The 25,851-nt window shown below is 37.7% G+C and overlaps 1 protein-coding gene across 10 annotated transcripts in view; it reads left to right on the top strand.

Annotated features, from left to right (window-relative positions):
- Nucleotides 1-25,851, top strand: part of PHF3 (PHD finger protein 3) — a 92,086-nt gene that overhangs the window by 53,175 nt on the left and 13,060 nt on the right. For all 10 annotated transcript variants that reach the window (XM_066359112.1, XM_066359110.1, XM_066359107.1 and 7 more), the window contains 7 exons: nucleotides 4,052-5,834; nucleotides 11,253-11,562; nucleotides 16,447-16,630; nucleotides 21,328-21,475; nucleotides 21,557-21,713; nucleotides 22,897-23,013; nucleotides 24,943-25,074. In XM_066359112.1, the coding sequence (XP_066215209.1) occupies nucleotides 4,052-5,834; nucleotides 11,253-11,562; nucleotides 16,447-16,630; nucleotides 21,328-21,475; nucleotides 21,557-21,713; nucleotides 22,897-23,013; nucleotides 24,943-25,074 (2,831 nt within the window). The remainder of the gene's footprint in view (nucleotides 1-4,051; nucleotides 5,835-11,252; nucleotides 11,563-16,446; nucleotides 16,631-21,327; nucleotides 21,476-21,556; nucleotides 21,714-22,896; nucleotides 23,014-24,942; nucleotides 25,075-25,851) is intronic.

Raw genomic sequence — 25,851 nt, 5'->3', positions numbered from 1 at the left:
ATTGAGTTTATTTTACCCCCCCACCCCCCATGTTGACAACTTGGAAGCTCATGGAATCGCTTCCTCTCCAGCTGTAATGTTTTGATATTTCTCTTATTGTATCTTGGTGTAGGTTGGTTTTATATATTGAGCTGGGTATTTAGTAGGTCTTTTTAGCCTGAAACTATTATAATTCAGTTCGGAACATTTCTTAAACTGTTTCATTGGTGATTCTCCCCTTTATTTTCTCTGCTCTTGCTTTTTGGAACTCCTATTATTCTAATGTTAGAAGGGACTAGGCCTTCCATTTTCTTTATCTTTCCTGCTTTCCAGCTCTGTCTTTTTCCTCTACTTTATCTTCCAACTTTTCAGTCAAATTTTGCATTTATAAGCATTTATAATTTGTGAATGTCATTTTTTGTTTTGGGAACAGTCCTTTTTGTGGCATGCTAGTCGTGTTTCATGTACGCTGTATCTTCTGTTTTCTTTCATAAGATAGTGGTGTTTTCAAAGTTGTTTGTATAGTTTCATTTTTTCCATATTGTCTTTTTTTTGGAGGGGGGAGCCTTTAGTCATTCATGTTGAGTACTTTCCTAACGTGTGATCCTTGACTGTTTACTCATGTATAGGAGTTCGGAACTAAAACTGTATGGAACCTTTGCATATATGGATTGGGTTTTGTTAACTTTGAGCACCACTGTATGGTGATCTGGCTGTGCTGTATTTCGGAGGAAACGTGATGTCAGAACTTAACGTAGGTTATTCCCCTTAAATTCATTAAATTTTTATCGTATTGAAGCCCTTGAGGGGAGTTGGCTGGGATTTCTCAGTTTTCATTATATACACATTCGCTTAATCTCACAAATTTCAATGTACTTTACTCTTCAATTCTTACCTGTGACTGATGTTTACTCTCCAGAGAATAAACCTTCCAGGCTTGGATTTCCAGGAAACAGGCATTGCCCAAACAGGTGGAATTGGAGAGAGGGATCGATCTAGGGATCTACCTACTTCTTAAACAGCTTGGCTTATACTCATTTTAACCACTTGCCTTCCTAAACCCCACTTTAGAATCATCTGAGGTCACCAATTCCTAAGTCTTTTGAGGTGTTAATGGTATTAGTTTTTGCCAGCACTGCCACCTTTTAGTGTTAGTCTTTTTTTGGATCTCTTAAATCAGTTGCTTCTTGGTCATCTAGTCTCGCTTCCAAAATTTCAGTTTTCTTCTTTCATTTTCTTTCAGATTCATGCATTTTCTATTTGCAGGGTTTTGAAAAGTGGATGGACTTAGATGCATATATTTAGTTTATCATCTTTTTCTCAATTTATGTGTGTGTGTGTGTATGTATGTGTGTGTGTATATATATATTATTCAGTGAGAGGAGGGAGGCAGAGACAGACTTCCTCATGCACCCTGACTGGGATCCACCCTGCAACTCCACTAGGTGGTGATGCTCTGCCCATCTGGGGTCTTGCTCTGTTACTCAGCAACCAACTTCTTAGTGCCTGAGGCAGAGGCCATGGAGCTATCTTAGGTGCCTGAGGCTAACTTGCTGCAATTGAGCCATGGCTGCAGGAGGGGAAGAGAGAGAGAGAGAGAGAAGCGAGAGCTATAGGGATGGAGAAAGTGGATGGGCCCTTCTCCTGTGTGCCCTGACTGGGAATTGAACCTAGGACATCCACATGCCAGGCTGACACTCTACCACTGAGCCAACTGGCCAGGGCTTTAATTTATATTTTTAATCAGTTATTGGTTATATACTTGTGATTTTGAGAAATGAAAAAAATAGAAAGCGCATTTATAGATAAATGTTTGGTCTGTACAGCCAGGCTTTACTAAGACAGTTGATATTTAGAGGAGAAATGATGACTTTACCCTTCACTCAATAAATTAATTACTATTACAAAACAATTTTTTATCTGAACTAATATGCTATTCATTTAGTTTTAGTAACCACTTAGCTAGTGGGTGTTAAAAGTTCTTTATTGATTTTATCTCAGGGGAGATGAATAAAATAGAGCTGTAAATTATTTTAACCTGTCTCCGAGCATTAAAAATCATTTAAATACTAATCACTGACAATTAAAATGTTATTTAAAATGTTATATAGTTGAAACAGTCTATAATCCACTAAAAAATTTTTTTTTAAAGAGAGAGAGGAAGGACAGAGACAGGAAGGGAGAGAGATGAGAAGCATCAATTCTTTGTTGCGGCACCTTAGTTGTTCATTGATTGCTTTCTCATATGTGGCTTGACCAGGGCGGGGGGAGGGGGCCTCAGCTGAGCCAATGACCCCTTGCTGAGGCTAGTGACCTTGGGCTCAAGCCAGTGACCCCATGCTTAAGCTGGTGAGCCCTCACTCAAGCTGGTGACCTCAGGGTTTCAATCCCAGGTCCTCAGTGTCCCAGGCTAACACTCTATCCATTGTGCTACCGCCTGGTCAGGCAAAAAATTTTTGAAAGCCATTGTGAGTGCTTGACTTAATGACCAAATATTGTATGAAGTCCTGGGGCAATTAGGAAGAGTCTCTAAGATTAGGATGACCATGTAATTTCTTGGCTAAACAGACATTTGAGAGTGAAAGGGTTATCACCTAGGACTATTATAGACAAATGGGGACATATCTTTTTCAAGAGCCTTATAGTTTAGTGATATATGACAAATTAGGGACATGTTTTAAATATTGGTGCATAGTAGGGTTTTGCATTGAAATGAAGGAGGATTTTAAAAAAATTGATAGTGTTCAGTTTTTATTCAGAGTTGATTCAAAAGTATTGGATATGCATAGGTATAGAAATAGCTTCTTATTTTGTATTAGTTTGTGGATTATTTTTCTACCCAGTGAAGTATTTAGCTCTTTTTTTTCCTAGGTTTATTTTATTTTTTTTTAAGTGAGAGGAGGGGAGATAGTTTCCCACATGTGCTCATTTTGGGGCCAGTGCTCAGATCAGTTGAGCTATTCTTAGTGCTTGAGGCTGATACTCAGACTAACTGAGCTATCCTTAGCACCCTGGGTCAGTGTTCGAACCAATTGAGTCACTGACTGTGGGAGGGGAAGAAGAAGAGATGGGGAGGAGGAGGAGGAGAGAAGCAGATAGTTAGTTGCTCCTCTGTGTGCCCTGACCAGGAATCCAACCCAGGACATCCATACGCTGGGTTAAAACTACCACTGAGTGACCGTCCAGGGCCCCTTCTAGTTTTCTTTTTCATTGTGTGTTTCTTCCCTTAGAGGTTATATCTAGATAGGGAAAGGAGGTAAACTCAAATCAATAGATTCTTTGTTAGAAGCATTGTTAAAGGTGGGAAGCTTTATTAAATTATTTTCATGCTTCATTTTCTTTTGATACATTTTCTTGGTTTGAACATTTTTTTTAAATTTTTTTTATTTTTTAACATTATCTTTATTAAAATGAAGTTAGCCTTAGGAAGATTTTTCTCTTCTGGTTTGAACATTTTTAATTGTAATTTTTCTTTTTGTTAATATGTATCTGGTACTCCACAGTATATTTCATATCTTCTCTTAGGAATAGCTTGTATGCTAGAATGATATAAGTGAAGCACATTCAGGAAGGAATTAGAGTTCTTTGAAGGCTTCACTTTGCAATTCACAGATTTTGTTTGTAATAGGTAGTTTAGTTCAGATTTTATTGACACTTGAATTTATTTGGTTTTATATATTTAAAAATATTTAATGTTTAAAACTATGTGACAATATTGCTTTAGGATGGCTTGTTGATGTATAACGGAAGCTCATTTAACTTACTTTACTCCCAGCTTCTTATAGAAAAGAGACTGATGAAATTATTTCTATCTTACAGTAAGGTATAATCTAAATTTTATAGAGCTTTTTTTCTTCTACCAGGATTTATAGAACTTTGATAATATAAAATTTAAACATATGTATGTATATATACATATCTAAAGTCACCATCATGAGTAGCTTTTTCATTACATTTTTATTGAAATGATATATTTTGTAGCTCAGAATAAAGAACTATATTCTAAATTGTATTGAAATAAAAACATATGGCAAAATAGCTAAGTTATTTTTATTTTTTTCCCTTGTGATAGAACAAGTAAGAAGTTTGCGACAAAGCACTATTGCCAAGCGTTCAAATGCAGCTCCTCTAAATAGCACAAAGAAAGCATCTGTGAAGACTGTATCTGCCCACAAAGCAGGAGGGAAACAACCAGAAAGATCTCAGATTAAAGAAGAAGCTTGCACGTCACCAAAACCTGAGTACCATAAAGAGAGCAGAAGGAGCAGTCGGCATATTGAACAAATTGAAGTGGTACCGGAAGTATCAGTGTCTTCGAGTCATTCTTCTCTATCTTCTTGTCTTGAAATGAATGATGAGGCTGGATTAGAGTCTAAGCAAAAATGTAATAATCAGGGAAAAGCAAATGTGCCATCTCATGAATTAAACTGTCCACTCCTTTCAGAGACTTGTGATAGTATTGATGAAGAGAGAAATGAATCTCTGCTGGAATGTAAAATCAAGACTGTTAATAGCCCATTGTTTACGTTTCCAGATAAAGAAGAACATGAACAGAATGATTCTATTTCAGATAAAATGGATGAGACTGTTGAAGAAATTAGGGCCAAAGGAAAAGTTGAAGAAGAATCAAAGGAAACAGTAAAATTATCCCATGAAGGTGACCAAATTGTTGAGGAACCTGCATCTTCAGCTCTTCTCTCTGGTGATGCTGATTGTACAAACCCAAGTAAGACCGAAAAGAACCTTGTGGGTTTGTCTAGTTTGGTGGATGTAGTAAATGCATGTCATTTGGAATTGAAGAATACTATGGAATCTGATAAAGCTAAGAACTCCCTTCATACAAGTGAAATAGAACCATTGGGTTATTGTAAAGACATAGAGTCTAATCATAAACAGTTGGAAAGCACTGATTTTAACAAGTCAAATGTCGAGGTGGTTGATGCTAGTGCTTTTGAACCAGAAAGTAATATTGTAGAAAATGCTGTTTGTGATGCGCCTGACCAAAATTCAAAACATTTGAGTATTGATGAAAATGTTAAAATGGAGTCTCATGAAACAGCAAACCTTAAGGATGACAGAAGCAGCCCATCAAGCAGTATTTCTTGCTTAGAGTCAAAGAACATAAAATCCAAACACACAAAACTTGTAATTCATTCTAAGCAAAACATGACCACGGATACCTTGAAAAAAATTGTCGCAGCAAAACATGAATTAATGCATAACAAAACTAAAGCCAGTGTCAAAAGTGTGAAACGAAATGCTGATGAATCAGAGTCTCAGCAGAATTTTCATAGACCAGTCAAAGTGAGGAAAAAACAAGTTGATAAGGATTCAAAGAGTCAGAGTTGCAATGCTGGGGTTAAGTCTGTGAAAAATCAAGCTCATTCTGTATCAAAAAAAACACAAGATCAAAATTTAGTACAGATTTCCAAACCCGTAATTCATTTGTTGAGCGATAAGCCTCACAGCCATCCTGGTTGCTGTAAAGAACCTCATCATCCTGCACAAACTGGACATTTATTACATCCCTGCCAGAAACAGTGCCATAAACCCCAGCAGCACGCTCCAGTGGTGAAATCCAATAGTCACGTGAAGGAAGAGCTTGAACATGCAGGTGGCGCAGAGCATTTTAAGGAGGAGGATAAACTGAAATTAAAAAAACCTGAGAAGAACCTACAACCCCGCCAAAGAAGAAGCAGCAAAAGTTTTTCTTTGGATGAACCACCATTGTTCATTCCAGATAACATAGCTACCATAAAAAAAGAAGGCTCAGGTCATAGCTCTTCATTTGAAAGCAAATATTTATGGACTCCCAGCAAGCAGTGTGGGTTTTGCAAAAAACCACATGGCAACAGGTGTGTGTGTGTCTGTATGTGTAATGCGTACAATGAAGAGAAATGGCTTTTTTAGGGTGGGATTAGTGTGAACGTTTTTGTAGGAAGAAATTTTTTAATATACAGAGACTTTTGCAGAAACAAACCCTCATCAATTCTGGATAAATGATAGAAAGATGGAGTCACTGAATTTACAAATATGTCATTCTAGAACATTTTAAAAAGTATAGCCTGACCAACAGCTGGTATATATGGAAATGTTTTGTCATTGTAACTAGTTAGTATAATTTAGTCCTTACATCTGAGGGAAAAACATTTTTCTTAATCAGAAAATTGTTACACTGCCTTGGGTCTGTATATGTTATTTGGCTTGAGTAGAACTAGTAATAAAGTGTGAAGGCCATAATGGAAATTCTATTTTTCTTTTGAAGACTTTTTTTTTGGGGGGGGGGGGGGGATAAAATAAAGCACATTATAATGTTATATCACTACTTTATAACTCTTAAGCATGACCTTGGAATGAAATTTGAAGGCTACAACAACTGTTAAATAAGCCATATGAATTTTGTATGTAACCTGGAATGGTGTGAAAACATGTATTTTTTTTAATGTTTTGGAGAATTTCTTGTGAATTCTAATCTTTCAAGAAGTAATTTTAGCACTGTCCTCTGGCATTCTTTCCTTAGGATTCAGTGTATTATAGATTCATGGCACTACTCTTATTCCCCGCCCATGTATTTTATTTGCTAGCTTTTTAAGAAAGGAAAACATGAAATGAAGTGGAGTTTGCAGCAACAAGATTATCCTGTTCAAGTGTTCAGATTGCTGTTGGAACTTCTATCAACATTGATATGATCAAAGAACATTATAACTTGCGCATTGTAATAGTGTCCTTACTCCTGAAAGTAAATGTTATAATGATTTTCCCAGTAGTAGTAGTACATAAAAATGAAACTATTTAGGAAGGGACAGTTTAGCAAAATGGGTTGTAGTACATTATTTTAGTGTGAGGAGAAGTGGTTGGGAAGAGTGTGAAACGGCTTGAGGCTCTTATGTACAAAGTAACTCAAGTTTCTGTCAAAGGCTTTTGTTCATTTGTGATTCAGCCTGTGGCCTATTTCTAGTGTCAGTGGGTGCTTACTTTATAACAAGATATTCCAGTTTTTAAAAATTATTACTCTTTTGAATGTAGTGCTATATTTGCCCGCACTTACATGTTCTTTTGTGCTTTTTAAGTTTAAAACACCTTATTTAAATATTCTAAAGTAGGCCTGCTAAAGTTTCAGGCCTAAAAGAATTTGGGGCTAGATGGGACATTTAAGTGCCAGCCTTTTTTTTTTTCTTTTCATGACAGAATCTTCTAAAGTTGTCACGGTGACATATGGTCAGAGGAATGGAATAGGATTCTTAAAGTGAATGAATTTCTAAAATTAAACTTTGGCCTAAAGTTCAAAGCCATGTAAAGGATGTTAATATGTAGCTTTTTGTAGATAAATTTCTGTTCTGATGGTTGGTCCTCAGAGTTTGCCCAGGTTTTTAAATGATGACTCCCACTTTACCAGCATCAACAGTTAGTCGCCTAGAGTGAAGATTAAGTGTTAAGTGCCACGTTTTTTTATCTAATGCCACCTTTTGGATCAGCTCTGAAACCCAGATTTTCTTTGCTTCACTGGAAAATGACAGAGTATTAGGTGTATAGGGGTTTTGCGTTTATTCTATGTAATTGACATGAATAAAATACAATAACATTAAAAATGCTCAATTTTGGAAGCACCATTACACGTTACTTCAATTTTGTGAATAAAGAACCCTAAATAATTGATTGTATTTTTTCTTTACATATTATCTAGCCTTCACTACTTTGATACATTATGCTTATATACATTGACATTACTCAAAAAATGCACGTCCTAAAAGCATGTATTTTATTTAATTAATGCTTAAGAATATGAATTTGTTACAAAGGACATATCTGAAAATAATTTTTCTTTTTCATGTCATGAACTATTCCACTGAAAACTGTTTGTTAATGTGACACATTTTCTAGCACATGTGACAACTTTGGTTCTTTAAAATACTATTTTAAATCATCAGTATTTTTATACATATTCCAGCATAAGTTAGCTTCTTTTATGTGCTTCCAGTGGAAATTATATTTTTTAATGGATTTGGCATGGCCAAATGTAATATTTGACCATAGCGATTTGTATACATGTCCTAGAGACAGTAAGTACATACCATACTGACTAACAATTTATACATTATGCTGTTTTTGGGGATTTTTTTGTGGGGGAGGGACTTCTGTTTACTTGTCTGACTCAGCATTATAACAAAAATATACATATTTTAAAAACAAGACTTTTTAATACTCATTAAAAATTGGTTACCTTTGAACTTCTTTTAAACATAAGCCAGTTAGTGTTTTAGAAGGAACAAGTCTTAATCTTTTCATATATCTACCTTGTAGTTGCCAGCTTTCCTGAAGACGTTTGTATCTTTAGTTTATATTTACAATTTCTTGCTCAATTTCAGATTAGTTTATTGTATGAAATTTAAAAACAAAAAATCTTAAGATGGATTTATAGCTTTATAATCAATTGGGAAACCTTTTATTTTGAGAAGGAAATTTTTGCCCAAAATAAATGATTCTGGCTTTATTTCAGGAATTTAAGAATTTGGTAGATAAATTTCTCTGTAGATTAGGTTATTAATGACAAAATACTGATTTAATATGTGGAATTGAACACTTTCACCTTAGAAAATGTATATATACATTCTCAATATCAATGTGGTCTAGATTTGTCACTTAAAGGAAACACACCAGAACTGAAGGTCTTATGACAGTTGCATTGTTAGTGAATTAGTGATATGAATTTACTGAGAACAGGAATTCATAATGTTGCTTCTGTTATTTACTTGGAAAAAATTTGAAAATTTCCTAAGGATATTTAGGCTTATGACAAAAGGATCAGAATTTCAAATTAGTTTTTTTTTTTTAATTGGAATGGATCTTGATTAGTTTTTTATTTTTAATTTTGTGTATGGACATATAACAAAAGGAAAACAAATATTTCCAAACTCTTCCATTTAGCTGATTTATGCTGATTTAGTCCACTTAATCCAGAGCTAAACTCCACATATATATGTACACTTTCCTTAGTGAAAGAGTTCATATCCAGGTTGTAGTCTTTTAAGTGACTTTTGCCCATTGGTAAGTAGAAATTCAAGGATGTCAGAAAATGGGAGAGTAATCCTGTTAGCTGTGTGATCCAGGCTCTCCTCTCCCCGTGAGAAATAATATGAAAAGGGAAGAAAACATATCATCTCTGTGATTGGCCATCTTTTAAAAAAATACAGTCCTAAGTTTTAAATGTAACTGATTCGTACTTACACGGTCAGGTATTCAGTTTTACTTTCAAGTTAATTATGTCCTAGGATATGTGGAAGTTATTTCTATCAAAGTTAAATTTTTGACTACTCAATTTTATTTCACTGCATTAATTTTTACATAAAATCTAAACTTAAGATATCATCTATAGATGGCACTAGATATTTGCTTTTCAGTCTCATGTTTGAGGAGACATTTCCAAAAGAAACTTGTAGTGAGGCCCATGGTGAAACAATTTTATGATTTAAAAACTATTTCCTTTTTAAGTATAAGTTTGAAATTTCTTAATATGTGCTTATAAATTGATACGGATTGGGGCAAAAGCATAACCATGATTATAATGTATAGGTTTTTAAATAGTGTTTTATTGAAAATATTAACGCCTTGGAGAGTGCTGATAATAGAAGAGCTCTGATAATAGAAGTAAAGAGAAATTAGTATTAGCTTTAGTGTTTCAGACATTGCTTTCAAGAACTAGCAATTCTTAGGCTATTGCAATGTAAAATAGAACTTTAAAGCTATTTTCTCAAACTTTTTCTGTTGGCTGCAAGGTCTGTTTCATTGAAACATGGACCAATCTAAAATCTCCAATGTGGTAGTTTGTATTTTGCAAACTAATAACCACATTGTTTAAATGCTTAGATATTAGCATTATGGATCCAAAACACTTTGTTTTTACATGAAGGATGAAGTTTTACACTTTTTCCCTCTCTAAACCAAATGAATCATTGGGGAAAGGATCACTCAGCTGGTAAAGCCACCATAGGCATTACCAGTTAGGGTAAAGAAGGGTGAGTTACAGTTGGAAGTCTAGTTTCCTTAAGGCACAGCAGTAGCTTGGTACACAATAGAAAGGCACACAAGGAAGAAGAGGGCTGCTATTGAGGAATGAGGTATTTGGCATGACTTTTTTTCAAAGTATCCTATTAAGATTGAAGTTCTTAGGATTTTTATAATTCTACTATTAAAACAGGACCTTTGATTTCTTTAGGGAGAATTGACCATATATTACTATGTATTACCTTTAACATGTTCCTATTGGATGATATATTTTTAAAAGTTTTGGTACATGGTGGAGCCATTATTTTTACCATCAAAATATGCCCCAAATCTTTAAATCATTAAAGGATATACCTGAATCCTTCTGTCTTTACTTTCCAAGCATAGCATGAGTTACCTGAAAAAGAAAGGGAAATGGTAAACATTACATGAGCTTTGTAGTTTACTTAACAGTGGGTGGTTAAGTATGTAAAAAAGATAATTTCTCCCTCAGATTACTGTATATAGATCTGATTTGCCATTTTAAAGTTATGAATCTCATGTCCCTGGACATTTTCATTGTTCAGTGAACTAATTTCATAGATAAAATGTAATAAAGGGAAAACATTTATAGGGACATTATTCAGAAATTTTTAAAAAGCCTGAATATTAATATTTTCATGTTAAGATACGGTATTTATTTTAGAAAAGGTTTATTAGCAAAAGCACCTGGTTTGTAGTAAGGAAGTCCACACTTAACTGAATCAGTGCCACACCCTGAACCAGAGTATTTTGAGCTCCCAGAATAGTTACATATTTATGATGATTACTAAGAAACAATTTGGGAGACTCCATTATGTTAGTTTATGAGTTGCATTTTTATCTTTTTTGTTATTTAAAATGATTCTCCAATTTTATGTATGATTTCAGGTCTGGTAAATGTAATTGTAATCGATGAGTTGTGACTAAAATATCACAGCTCTTAAACACCCTTCTCAGTGGAGAAATACTGTTATTCTGTACTTTATTAAGTCTATATACTGACAAGGTCAGTTGCCCTTTATTTTTATCCTTATGAGTTTTTATTTTTTGGTATTTTCTTATTCCAGAGAGGAAATAGTTGACTTATTAAAAGTTTCATTTTCTCATTGATAATTCTTTTTGAAAACTTACTCCATGTTGAACTGATCAAATGGATAAAGATGGGAAACATGCAAATATCAAAGTCAATAATTTACACTTTTTACATTGACTTTTAGAAAAATGTATTAAAGTTTTTTTTTTCCTTCCAGGTTTATGGTTGGCTGTGGAAGATGTGATGACTGGTTTCATGGCGATTGTGTTGGGTTAAGTCTTTCTCAAGCACAACAAATGGGAGAAGAAGACAAAGAATATGTGTGTGTGAAATGTTGTGCTGAAGAAGATAAAAAAACTGAAGTCACAGATCCAGATATTTTAGAAAACCAAGCTAAAGTTGAAGCTCATAGTGAAGATAAAACAATGGAATATGAAAAGCTTGGATTGTCAAAGCACACTTCAACAAATGACAAAACCAAACATGCAGATGATACAGTGAAGCACAAGGTCAAAATTTTAAAACGGGTAAGCCCTCACAAATACATTCCTTTGTTATTTAAGAGATTTGTATATAAACCATCAAAATTAGAAAATTTTTCTTAGATTGTATTCTATTTTACATTTTTAAATTTATTTTTCTATAAAAATGGATGGATTTTTTTTTTTTTTTTTTTTTTTTTTTCTTTCTGAAGCTGGAAACGGGGAGAGACAGTCAGACAGACTCCCGCACGCCCGACCGGGATCCACCCGGCACGCCCACCAGGGGCGACGCTCTGCTCTGCCCCTCTGGGGCGTCGCTCTGCTGCGAACAGAGCCACTCTAGCGCCTGGGGCAGAGGCCAAGGAGCCATCCCCAGCGCCCGGGCCATCTTTGCTCCAATGGAGCCTTGGCTGCGGGAGGGGAAGAGAGAGACAGAGAGGAAGGAGGGGGGGTGGGGGTGGAGAAGCAAATGGGCGCTTCTCCTATGTGCCCTGGCCAGGAATCGAACCCGGGTTCCCCGCACGCCAGGCCGACGCTCTACCGCTGAGCCAACTGGCCAGGGCCGGATTTTTTTTGTTTGTTTGTATTTTTCTGAAGCTGGAAAACGGGGAGAGACAGACAGACTCCCACATTCGCCCAACCGGGATCCACCCGGCACGCCCCTGGGCGAGAAGCTCTGCCCACCAGGGGGCGATGCTCTGTCCCTCCGGGGTGTCGCTGTGCCGCGACCAGAGCCACTCTAGCACCTGGGGCAGAGGCCAAGGAGCCATCCCCAGCGCCCAGGCCATCTTTGCTCCAATGGAGCCTTGGCTGCGGGAGGGGAAGAGAGAGACAGAGAGGAAGGAGGGGGGGGTGGAGAAGCAAATGGGCGCTTCTCCTATGTGCCCTGGCTGGGAATCGAACCCGAGTCCCCCGTATGCCAGGCCGATGTTCTACCGCTGAGCCAACCGGCCAGGGCGAAAAATGGATGGATTTTTATTTAAGATATTTTGTCAATTTTGGTAAAACCAGATAATTGATATCTTCAGAATATACAGATCTTATTTCATACCGTTTTGTTTTGTTTTTTGCCATTTCTAGTCTCTAGTTTCGTACTTGGATTTTCAGTGGTAGGACGTGTGTATGTGATCTTGTGCTGTTAAATGTAAATTGTACTTATAAAATTTCTTTAAAAAACTTCTCAGTCCATGCCTGACCAGGCGGTGGCGCAGTGGATAGAGCGTCAGACTGGGATGCAGAAGGACCCAGGTTCGAAACCCGAGGTCGCCAGCTTGAGTGTGGGCTCATCTGGTTTGAGCAAAAATTCACCAGTTTAGACCCAAGGTCACTGGCTCAAGCAAGGGGTTACTCGGTCTGCTGAAGGCCCACGGTCAAGGCACTTATGAGAGAGCAATCAATGAACAACTAAGGTGTCGCAATGCGCAACGAAAAACTAATGTTGATGCTTCTCATCTCTCCGTTCCTGTCTGTCTGTCCCTGTCTATCCCTCTCTCTGACTCTCTCTCTGTCTCTGTAAATAAAATAAAATAAAATAAAAAAATAAAAAACTTCTCAGTCCATAAAAATGGACTAAATCTTAAACTAATGTATATGGGTAGTTATGTGTAATGTAATAATCCAAAGTAAGTTGGAACCTTAGTCTAATTCAGATGTAAGAGCATAAGCATGTTTTCTCCAAAATATCTGTAATTTACAAGTTCAGTTCTTTCAGATACACCTTCCATGACAGATCTGGATTGTTTCAGTTTGCCAAATCCTTGTGATGTCCTGTTTTCTGTTTGCAAGACTCAAGAATCAGATTATGTTCTTCTAACATATGCTATTGCTTTGTTGATTTGATTAGCACCAAAGTAATTGATAATGTAGAACTGAAAGCTCCATTGAAAAGAATTTATAACATACCTTTGAAACGCTTCTATTTATCATTAACTGTTAATCACCACTTCTTGGGTACAATTTTCTTGGCCATTTAGAAATACAACTTGTTTTGTCATTTAGTTGGGTTGTCTAAGTCTTGTCTAAAAAGGCATTAAAGGCCCTGGCTGGTTGGCTCAGTGGTAGAGCGTTGGCCTGGCGTGTGGAAATCCCTGGTTTGATTCCCAGTCAGGGCATGCAGGAGAAGTGCCCATCTGCTTCTCCACCCTTCCCCCTCTTCTTTCTCTCTCTCTCTCTCTCTCTCTCTCTCTCTCTCTCTCTCTCTCTCTCTCTCTCTCTCTCTCTCTCTCTTCCCCTCCTGCAGCCAAGGCTCCATTGGAGCAAAGTTGGCCTGGGCGCTGAGGACGGCTCCATGGCCTCCGCCTCAGGTGCTAGAATGTCTGCTGCTGCTACCGAGCAACACCCCAGATGGACAGAGCATCTCCTCCTGGTGGGCATGCTGGGTGGATCCTGGTCGGGCGCATGTGGGAGTCTGCCTCCCTGCTTCTAACTTTGGGGGGAAATAAATAAATAAATAAATAAAAATAAAAACATTAAAAAACATTAACATTGGGGCCTGACCTGTTTTGGTGCAGTAGATAAAGCATTAACCTGGAACGCTGAGGTCGCTGGTTCAAAACCCTGGACTTGCCCTGTCAAGACACATATGAGAGTTGATGCTTCCATCTCTTCCCCCTTCTCTCTCTCTAAAAATGAATAAATAAAAATCTATAAAAACAACAACATTGTAAATGTTTTGAGAAACTCCATATCCAGAAAAGAACTGAATTTAATCTGTTTTGTAAATGCATGTGCTATCCAAGTGATTACTGCTTCCTTTGATGAACTTTTTTTTTTTACAGAGACAGAGTCAGAGAGAGGGATAGATAGGGACAGACAGGAACGGAGAGAGATGAGAAGCATCAATCATTAGTTTTTTGTTATGACACTTTAGTTGTCATTGATTGCTTTCTCATATGTGCCTTGACCACGGGCCTTCAGCAGAACAAGTAACTCCTTGCTGCCAGCGACCTTGGGTCCAAGCTGGTGAGCCTTGCTCAAACCAGATGAGCCCGTGCTCAAGCTGGCCACCTCGGGGTCTCGAACCTGGGTCTTCCCCATCCCAGTTTGACACTCTATCCACTGCGCCACCGTCTGGTCAGACCCTTTGATGAACTTTTGAATCTTATTTAGACTTGTCTGATTTTCGTTTATGAAATCTGCCTTTTAAATATCACTTGTTATCCCAAGACTTTACATTGAGCCATTTATTGAGTTTCTACTGTATGCCAAGCCTGGTACTAGACTTGGGTATATAGCACTGATTGAAATATGTTCCTGCTCTCAAGTAAATCTAATTGGAGAAGTAAAAGATAAATTTAAGTAAAAAAAACCCAAAAAACTTTCTAGTCCAGAGAAAATCAGTTTTTCTATGTACTTTGTCTTAAAACTTGTGATTTTATGTTTGTACATAGTGTTCTTTGTCTTTAAAACACTACTGTGATGTGATTAATTTTTCCCAAGGGTCTCAGAATGCCAGTTTCACTACAAGTTCATCAAAGGGCCTGACCAGGCGGTGGCACAGTGGATAGAGTGTCAAACTGGGATGGGGAAGACCCAGGTTCGAGACCCCGAGGTCACCAGCTTGAGCGCGGGCTCATCTGGTTTGAGCAAAAGCTCACCAGCTTGGACCCAAGGTTGCTGGCTCAAGCAAGGGGTTACTCGGTCTGCTGAAGGCCCGCGGTCAAGGCACATGTGAGAGAGCAATCAATGAACAACTAAAGTGTTGCAACAAAAACTGATGATTGATGCTTCTCATCTCTCTCCGTTCCTGTCTGTCTGTCCCTGTCTATCCCTCTCTTTGACTCTCTGTCTCTTTAAAAAAAAAAAAAAAAAAAAAGTTCATCGAAGGAAGCAGTAACCATCACTTGGATAGCACATGCATTTACAAAGCAGGTATCCTGATGGTTTGTTCTACCTTATGGGGGTTAAAATTGCCATTGGTATAGTGAGAATGTAACCGATACACGTATTATAGGAGAATAGAACTTCCTTTGTTTAAAAAAATAGTGAAAATATAGATAGATACCAGCCAAATAAGAAACCCTCTCATCTAATTTTCTTTCCAATATCATTTGGAATGTGATCTCTATTTTTTAGTTCTCCTTTATGTAGAAGAACTAAATAGGCTATTATGTGTCCTGTAGGACATAGAAGCTTATCAAATTTTGAATGAAATGGTGATTCTCTCCTTTTTGCTGATAATTGAGTTATTTTTTTGCACATTTAAAAGTATTTTTTTTTAAACAGTTACTGGACTAAAGAATGGAGTATGTTTGATATTATAATAGGTTATAATATTAATTAGGTTTAGTTTTTTCATCTACATCTCTTTAGACTTGCTTTTTATTTAAGAATAGTGTAGGCCCCGCTGGCTTGCTCAGTAGGAAGAGCATTGGCCTGGTGTGCGGACATCCCAGGTTTGATCCCCGGCCAAGGCACACAAGAGAAGCAACCGTCTGCTTTTCCCCCTTCCCTTTCTCTTTCAACCCTTTTTTCCCACTCTGCTTCTCTCCCTCTTTCCTTCCCAGGGCCAGTGGCTAGATTGGTTCAAGCGTGGCCCCAGGCACTCAGGTAGCTCAATTGATTTGAGCATTAGCCCCAAACACAGAGGTTGCCAGGTGGATCCCAGTCGGGGCACATGTGGGAGTCTATCTCACTATCTCTTCCCCCTCTCACTTAAAAAAATAAAAATAGTTTAGTAGTTTTTTTTTTTAAATTTTTTTATTTATTCATTTTAGAAAGGAGAGAGAGAGGGGGAGAGAGAGAGAGGAGAGAAAGAAAGAGGGGGAGGAGCAGGAAGCATCAACTCCCATATATGCCCTGACCAGGCAAGCCCAGGGTTTCGAACCGGCAACCTCAGCATCTCCAGGTTGGTGTTTTATTCACTGCGCCACCACAGGTCAGGCAATCGTTTAGTAGTTTTAATTCTAACAGTAATACTGTTTCTTTCAGGATTCTGGTGAAGGCAAAGCCTCGTCGGACTGTAGAGATAGTGAAATAAAAAAATGGCAGCTAGCTCCTCTTCGAAAGATGGGACAACCAGTTTTACCTCGGAGATCTTCAGAAGAAAAAAGTGAAAAAGTACCAAAAGATTCTACAGCTGTTACTTGCACAGGAGAAAAACCTTCAAAACCAGGTAGTAAGATTAATAGAAATTATTGTATAGTAATGTATTTATATTTTATTTTATATACTATCAATTTCTGTATTTAGGGAATTTTTTTTTATTTTTTATTATTAAGTGAGAGGCAGGGAAGCAGAGACAGACTCCTGCATGTGCCCTGACTGGGATCCAACTGGCAAACCCCCTATTGGGCGATGCTCTGCCCATCTGGGTTGCTGCTCTGTTGCTTACCAACTGAGCTATTTTAGTGCCTGAGGCAAGGCCCATGGAGCCGTCCTCAGTGCCTGAGGCCAACTTTGTTGAAACCGTTTGAGCCATGGCTGTGTGAGGTGAAGAGAGAGAGATGGGCAAGGAGGAATGGAGAAGCAGATGGTCGCTTCTCCTGTGTGCCCTGACAGGGAATCGAACTTGGATCTTCCACACACTCTGGGCTGATGCTTTACCATTGAGCGAACTGGACAGGGTGGGAAATTTTAAAATTGAAAATATTTAATTGAGGCCCTGGCTGGTTGGCTCAGTGGTAGAGCATCTGCCTGGCGTGCGGGGGACCCGGGTTCGATTCCCGGCCAGGGCACATAGGAGAAGCGCCCATTTGCTTCTCCACCCCCCCCCCCCCCTTTCCTCTCTGTCTCTCTCTTCCCCTCCCGCAGCCAAGGCTCCATTGGAGCAAAGATGGCCCGGGAGCTGGGGATGGCTCCTTGGCCTCTGCCCCAGGCGCTGGAGTGGCTCTGGTCGTGGCAGAGCGACGCCCCAGAGGGGCAGAGCATCGCCCCCTGGTGGGCAGAGCGTTGCCCCTGGTGGGCGTGCCGGGTGGATCCCGGTAGGGCGCATGCGGGAGTCTGTCTGACTGTCTCTCCCCGCCGTTTCCAGGTTCAGAAAAATACAAAAAAAAAAAAAAAAGAAAAAGAAAATATTTAATTGATTTGAGAGAGAGAGAAAGAGGGAAACATCGATTTATTATTTGACTTATTTATGGGTTTTTTGTTGTTTTTTACAGAGACAGAGAGAGAGAGAGTCAGAGAGAAGGATAGATAGGGACAGACAGGAATGGAGAGAGATGAGAAGCATCAATCATTAGTTTTTCTTTGCGACACCTTAGTTGTTCATTGATTGCTTTCTCATATGTGCCTTGACCTGGGGGCTATAGCAGACCAAGTAACCCAGCCAGCGACCCTGGGTCCAAGCTTGTGAGCTCTGCTCAAACCAGATGTGCCTGCGCTCAAGCTGGCTACCTTCGGGTCTCGAACCTGGGTCCTCTGCATCCAGGTCCGACACTATCCGCTGCGCCACCACCTGGTCAGGCTGTTTGACTTATTTATGAATTCATTGGTTGATTCTTGTGTTGTGTGCCCTGACCTGAGATTGAACGCACAAGTCTTGGCCTACTGGGACAACACTCTTAACCAATTGAGCAACCCGGCCAGGGCCTAAAATTTTTTACATTTTAATGTCAATAAAAATAGTTTTGGTGATTAATCTTATTTGAAACTAAAAACCATTACTGTAAATTCTAGAAAAGTACTGATGAACTAAATGAGATAAAGTTTGTGCCCTTATGGCACTTGAATACCAGTGGGAGAAAACAAACAATAAGTAGACAAATGAGAAAACAGTATTGTATTTTACAGAATTTAGACAATATGAAGGGAAAGTAGAGTAATGGGATAGAGCATCCCAGCTGAGGAGAGTGGCGGGAGTTTGTTTTAAAATGGAGGAGGTAACTTGTGAGGAGGGATCTGGAGGGATGTGAAGTTGTTTGGAAGAAGAAACTAGGTGGGTGGCATAGCCAGTCTGAAGTCTTTGAGGTAGGAACAAGCTTGATATTTGAGGAGCAGGAAAGCTGCTATAGAGTGAATAGATGAAGGCTCTAATGGTGGTAGAAGATGAATTCAGAAAATTTGTATGTTATTCTGAATATTATGGGAAGACTTTACAGGCTTTAGTACAAGGGCACGAAGGATCACTGTGGTTATTCTGGGGCAACTGGGCTGTCAGAGGCAAATAGGAGAGAAGGAGGATAGATCATTTAGGAGTCTATAGCAGAATCCAAGGGAAAGGAATGATGGTAGCCTGGAACAGAGATAAAATGGAGGTAATGAGAAGTGGTTAGATTCTGATATATTTAATGGTAGAGTTGGCAGAACTTGCAGATGGGTTAGATATAAGTAGGTGAAGGAAAGAGAGTCTTGTAGATGATTAGGCAAATATTGTGCTATTTACTTACATGAGAAAGACAAGAAGATTTAGGGAGGAATATTGAAAACTTATGTTTTGGGCATTTTAACTTGAGATGCCTATTAGGCATCCAGGTACAGATGTTTGAATAAACCTTTGTCTGATATGAGCTGGAGCTTAGAGAAGACTGCGTGATGGTATATAAATTTGGGATTTATCAGTGCCTAGTAATTTAATGTCATGAACTTAGATATAAACAGGCACAGATAGAATTCAGTAATGAAGATGCAGAAAACAGAGGCATTGGGCGCATCAGCATTTAGAAGTTGAGTAGAAGAGATAGATGGCTTGAGTGAGGTGAGATAAGTAAGAGACCATGGTGGCCTGGAAGCCAGATGAAGTTTTATAAAGGAGGAGATGGTCAACAGTGGCAACTGCTGTCTGGTCTGGACATCTAATAAGATGGGCACAGATTGTTAAATAAGTGGTTTAGTGAAATAAAGATTGTTGATGACCTTGATTAGGATGATTCTGGTAGAGCAATGGGAACAAAAGCCAATTGTAGTGGCTTATGGAAGAATGGAAAGTGAGGAACTGAAGATCCAGATAACTCTTCCAAGGGATTTTGCTGTTAAAGGGAACAGAAATGGTATGGTAGCTAGAGGTGGATGTGGGATCTAGGAAGTTTTTTCTTAGGAGATCCAGCATGTTTGAAAAATTAATGGGAATGATCCAGTAGAGAGAATTTGGTGATATAGGAGAAATTCCTGTATATGAATAGATGACGCTCAAAAATTAATTAAACGGTGTGGGACCCACATAGAAGGAAGGGTTAGGTCAGAGGTCGGGAACCTACGGCTTGCGAGCCAGATGTGGCTTTTTTGATGGCTGCATCTGGCTCACAGACAAATCTTTAATAAAAAAATAATAACGTTAAAAACATAAAACATTCCTAATGTATTACAATCCATTCATTTCCTACCGCTCATGTTCATGGTTGTGGATGGCTGGAGCCAATCACATCTGTCCTCCGGGACAACACTAAATTTTTATTGGATAATGCATAATGTACACGAGTCGTTGAATGGCTCTCATGGAATTACATTTTAAAATATGTGGTGTTCATGGCTCTCTCAGCCAAAAAGGTTCCCAATCCCTGGGTTAGGTCATCAAAAAGGAAGATTCTAGGTAGTAGGGAAGACACGCAGGTTAATTTAATGATGGGAAGATGTGATAGCTGACATTTTTCTATTTTCTCAGTGAAAATATGAAGTGAGAAAATAAAATGTGGTTGAAGTTGGGGAAGGAGGTACGGTATTGTTGGTTTGAGAAGAAATGAGAAAATTGTAAAATAGATGTTTTGGGAAGTGGGAGAGCTAATTTTTCTAGGAAATCTTAATAGGATTAGAGCAGCAGATTGAGTTACGTACTTGAGACTTGTGGTCTGTAAATGTAAAGTGAGACTGTCTGTCCCCATGCTTGTTTTTCTCCAGCACCTTCAGCTGTTTGTAGACTATTTGAGTGAAGGATAGAAGTTGACTTTCACCTGTGTTGTGACTCTGCCAGTGCAGATGTTTAAAAGAGAGAGAATGAAGGTATTAAGTATGCAAGGGAGTGGTAATAGTGTTGGGCTAGCTAATCAAAGTTGGCTATGTGGGAAAGTGAGGGCACGAATGATAAAGATGATAGACTTAACTGAAGAGATTCTAGAATAAATAAGCTGGTAGGATAGGAGGTCAGAGTAGTGGACATTAAGATTTTGGAAATGCACATGAATTAGTAATAATGGAATAAAAATACATTTGAAAAGTTTAATACTCAAATGACCAATATCAGTCAAGCACAATTATTTTAAAAACAGAGGAGGTCCCTGACCTGTGGTGGCGCAGTGGGATAAAGCGTCGACCTGGAATGCTGAGGTTGCCGGTTCGAAACCTTGGGCTTGCCTGGTCAAGGCACATATGGGAGTTGATGCTCCCTGCTCCTCCCCTTTCTCTCTCCCTCTCTCTCTCTCTACCCGCCCTCTAAAAATCAATCAATAAAAAAAAATAAAATAAAAACAGAGGAGTCATCAATTTTGTGGTAGTAGTAAGATCATTACATTATTTGCTCACTTAATAAGTTCAGGCCAAATTTTCTAAGTAGTTTTTAAAAATTAAGTAGCTCTAAAAACTATTATCTAAAACGGAAAAAAGGCTAAAGGATATACAGTTGTTTAGCTTTAGGGCCACATTTAAGTTGCTTAATTTCTAATTAAAATATTTAAATTAGAATTTCTGTTTTTCTAATTGAGGTATAACTGATATAGCATTATATTAGTTTTAAGTGTACAACGTAATGGTTTGATATTTCTATATATTATGAAGTGATCACAGTAAGTCTAGTTAATATATCAGTTACCATATATAAAGAATATCAAGACTACTTCAGTATGGAGTATTTATAAATAAGTAGTGATTATTAATCAGTTTTTATAAATTTATGTATTAAAAAGAAATGTTTTTTAACAGTGTATTGTTTTGCTGTTAAATTAGGTGCTCATGAGAAGCAAGAAATTAAAAAGAAGAAAATTGACAAAGGAGTGCCTAATGTGCACCCTCCTGCTGCTCCTACTGCCAAGCCTTCTGCAGATCAGATCAGACAGAGTGTCAGGCATTCTCTCAAAGACATTCTCATGAAAAGGTAACACACAGTGTTATTATAGAAGATTGATAATATATGCTTCATGTATTTGAAAAATAATTGAATTATTCTAATTTTAAGACTTACAGACTCAAATTTGAAGGTACCAGAGGAAAAGGCAGCAAAAGTTGCTACAAAAATTGAAAAAGAGCTTTTCTCTTTTTTTCGGGACACAGATGCCAAATATAAGAACAAATATAGAAGTTTGATGTTCAATCTGAAAGATCCTAAAAACAATGTAAGTGTTTTGTTCATGTTCATAGATGATTATACTTGCAACTTTCCTGAATACATAGGAATTTAAGCTTGTAATACCGTAGATCTATAATTTATAACTTGGAGTGAGGTAATTTTCATAGTCTTTTGCTACTGAATTGAGCTTTGCTTAGTGGTGATTAGTGTTGTAGAATGAGTCTATTAAAATATAAAATACTAAATCTGTCTTAACCTGACATGTGAAGTTTCTTTCCTTTATATTCCTTGTTTATTTCAATTTGTTAAAAAATCATGTATTCTTCAAAAACTATTAAGCTAAAAATGATACTATATTAATCATTGTGACAAATCTGAAAATAGCTATATTCCGTAAAATAAGTGTCATTTAGATAAACTATTTTAAGACATTTTTATTAAGTTAAATATGACTTTAGTTCTAAATCTCTTAGTAGTGGAGTCAACATTAATTGAACACTTCATCTTTCCTGGGATTTCTTGTTTGTGACTTAGAGGGAATCTAAAAGCTGCACGTGTGTAGATGCAAAGTCCTTCATATTTATTTGTTTTATAAGATTTTTACATAAGTGATAGCAGTTTGTCAATTTGTATGATGATATTTGCTGTAGTATGTGATTTAAATATTTCGTGAAGTATCCTAACAGCTATTTTAGAGGATATGACAGTGTACAATCTGCCATTCTGGTCCAGAGGATCAGTTACTTCTTGAATTATGTACTCTGGAAGCTTTTCTTAAATAAATATTTCCTTTAGGTTTCTTTCTTGCAGTTGTTTCTTTGCTCTGGAGTTCCTGCCAAGCCTGTTAAGATTTAAATATGTGAAATCTTAAAAACATGAAAGAAAATCACATTTTGTAAAATTATTTTATGTGATACCTATCTGTTTTCCCAGTGGGTTTTGGGAAAGACTTAATACAGTTTGGGGGTAGATGTTGTAATGATTTCAGTGTACATGCTTCCCCGTCATGTATTGATTTTTATATGAAATGTGTGTTTTGCTGTCTTGGATGACAAGTTCCTAGGCTACATGGCTCTCATTTATTCTCCTTGTAATAGGCAATGTTTAAATCATAAAACATTTGTAAATCAGGTTTCAAAATTGCATTTTTATTTTTTACGTTTCTGTATAGCACCTTTACTTTCTTTTGAAAATGTTTTTCTCCCCTTCCCATTTTTAAATACTTCCAGATATTATTTAAAAAAGTACTGAAAGGAGAAGTAACCCCTGACCATCTTATAAGAATGAGTCCAGAAGAACTAGCTTCTAAAGAGTTAGCTGCTTGGAGACGAAGAGAAAAGAGACATGTAAGATTATTTTTGAATATGTGTTTCACTGTATTAAAGCCTATATTTTTTTTCAGCCTTCTCGTTACTTACCACCCTCCACCTTATTCTTAAATTCTATCTTTTGTTTTTCCTGTTCTCTGCTGTTTTTTTTTTTTTTCATTTTCTCAAGTTACCAGGTTACTGAAATATTTGGTGTTTTGTTATATAACTTGTAAATCAGAAGGATGGGAGAAAGTAGGAGCATCTTATCTTAACCACATCTGCACTTAAGAAGCCCAGTTTGAAGGTATTATGAGTATTGGTAATTTGTAGAGCCAGATTAAGTCAAAATGAAAATTTTGCAGGTTTATAACCCTTAATTCAGATGCCAAAAGCTCTCAAAAATGTTTTTTTCTGCAACAAATTCATTGATACAACCTGACCTTGAATTGTCATGTCGGAATGTTTATAGTCACAGACATGTGTATTTTAGTAGTGCTGTCCCAGAACTAATTGGAGTGTCATATATATATATTAAATATGTATACTATATTACATTTTTAAAACTAAAAATTTCTTTAAAAAATTTAAAAAAAAATTATTGATTTTAACATTTAAAAGAATCTTTTTCATTGATTTTAGGGTGAGCGAGGAAAGGAGAGGGAGGGAGAGAAAGAGAAACATCAGTTGGTTGTTTTACTTAGTTTCAGTTAGTTGTGTACGCATTGCTAGCTTCTCCAGCATGCTGTGCCCAGGGGTCCAACCTGGGATCTTTGGAGAGCCAGGTCAGTGCTTTCTCCACAGAGCCAGCCGGCCAGAGCTAGAACTGAAAAGTTCTGACGGTCACCAGCACCATGAGTTTTCAGTTGGAGATTGTAAACTTGAAATACCTACCTTTAAAGATTTAAGCGTATGTGTGACTTAAGGGTGTTGGACAAAAAGCCACATCATTCATTATTTTTATTACAGTAATGTCTGAATTTAGTTCTTTATTCTAGAAACTGCTGGTTACTTATAGTTCATATTAACTCTGCATGATTTACCCGATTCTTTTTTCCATGATACTTACATGCATTTTAAGTATTAAATCTCCAAGTAGATCTGCCAAATCTAGTTTGAAGTGCCAGAGGCCTTGATTAGATATATTGTACTTACTCACATACTTCTTCACTTTTCCTCTGTGTAATTTCTCCTGTTCTTTACTTTTGAAAATAGTATCTCCTCCTCTTCCTGTTGTCCATATCCCAAGTGTGCTCATGCTTCTTTTCTTGGAAACTGGGCTCCAAGTGTCATCTGCATTGAAGACCAGCTTGTTTTATCTTTAGGCCATGTACCTGATTTCTTCTTTGTACTTAACAAAGGCAACATAAAGGACCAGACCCATCTTTACCATCTTTAATCTATTCCATTCTCAGCTACCTTTTACTAGTTCTTTCTATACTTACTTAATTTTATGTTTCATTGGTGAGCTTGTTCAACTGTAAATTAAACCAGTCACAAAGTATGCTTGGTTAGGAGACAACTGATAGGGGATTACCTGAAAATTTTTGGTGTTTGAATAAACTTCATATTATTCTGGGGGGGATATTAAGCAACTTCAAGTTAGGAATCTTAACTGGAAGTTTTTATTTCCCTGAGGCAGCTGCTAAAATAACTAAATCAGAAAGCAGGCTTTAAATTCAAATATTATGTTTCATTGCTTTGCAAAGTATATTGCACTTCAGTTGTAACTAGAAGTAGTTAAGGTATATGTGAGATTTTCAAGCTGAGGCATGGGATCTGATTCTTATAACCCCAGCACTTAAAACTTGTCTCTGGCATATGTAGGTACTCAGTATGAGAGACTGCCTAAAGATTAAAAATCATCTGTGATGTTTTTACTTTTAAATATGTCTGATCATTATTTAGGATTGTATATTTGGAAAGATTTTTAATTGTGAAGCATTTCTTTAAAATATTTCCTGCTAGACGATAGAGATGATTGAGAAAGAACAGAGAGAAGTGGAAAGACGACCAATCACAAAAATAACTCATAAAGGTGAAATTGAAATTGAGAGTGAAGCTCCAATGAAAGAACAGGAAGCAGCCATGGAGATTCAGGTAAAGATAATAAAAATGTCATGTTTTATAGTGCTCGATTTGTGCAGATTCAGAAGAGGCTTATTGGCCTAAATTTCTTAAAGTAGAAGAATTTTAAAAGATACAAGTATCTTTTTTTGTTGTTATTGTATTTTTCTGAAGTTGGAAACGGGAGTCAGACAGACTCCGGCATGCGCCCTACCGGGATCCACCCGGCATGCCCACCAGGGGGTGATGCTCTGCCCATCTGGGGTGTCGCTCTGTTGCATCCAGAGCCATTCTAGCGCCTGAGGCAGAGGCCACAGAGCCATCCCCATCGCCCGGGCCATCTTTGCTCCAATGGAGCCTTGGCTGCAGGAGGGGAAGAGAGAGACAGAGAGGAAGGAGAGGGGGAGGGGTGGAGAAGCAGATGGGCTCTTCTCCTGTGTGCCCTGGCCGGGAATCGAACCCGGGACTCCTGCACGCCAGGCCGACGCTCTACCACTGAGCCAACCAGCCAGGGGCCTAAAAGATATAAGTATCTTAAAGTAGCCTAATTTTTTGGCTTAATGGTTTTCTGGGTATGTTAAAAGTATTGTTTCTCTGTATATATTGTGTAAACAATCTACATAATGGGGCTGCTCTTAAGCCCTTGTTAAAATGTATGTTCTTGGTGTCTCTGACTTAGCAAATTCCTTAGTAGGTCTTTAAATTCTCCCTCCCTCCCTCCTCCTTCCTCCCCCTCCTCCCCCTCCTCCCCCTCCCCCTCCTCCTTCTCCTCCTCCCCTTCCTCCCTCCCTCCCTCCCTCCTTTCCTCCC

This window comes from Saccopteryx leptura, chromosome 1 (genome assembly GCF_036850995.1).
Source record: "Saccopteryx leptura isolate mSacLep1 chromosome 1, mSacLep1_pri_phased_curated, whole genome shotgun sequence".
NCBI classification, from domain to species: domain Eukaryota; kingdom Metazoa; phylum Chordata; class Mammalia; order Chiroptera; family Emballonuridae; genus Saccopteryx; species Saccopteryx leptura.
The sequence above is the reverse complement of the archived record's forward strand: the minus strand, read 5'-3'. Positions and strand labels throughout refer to the sequence as shown.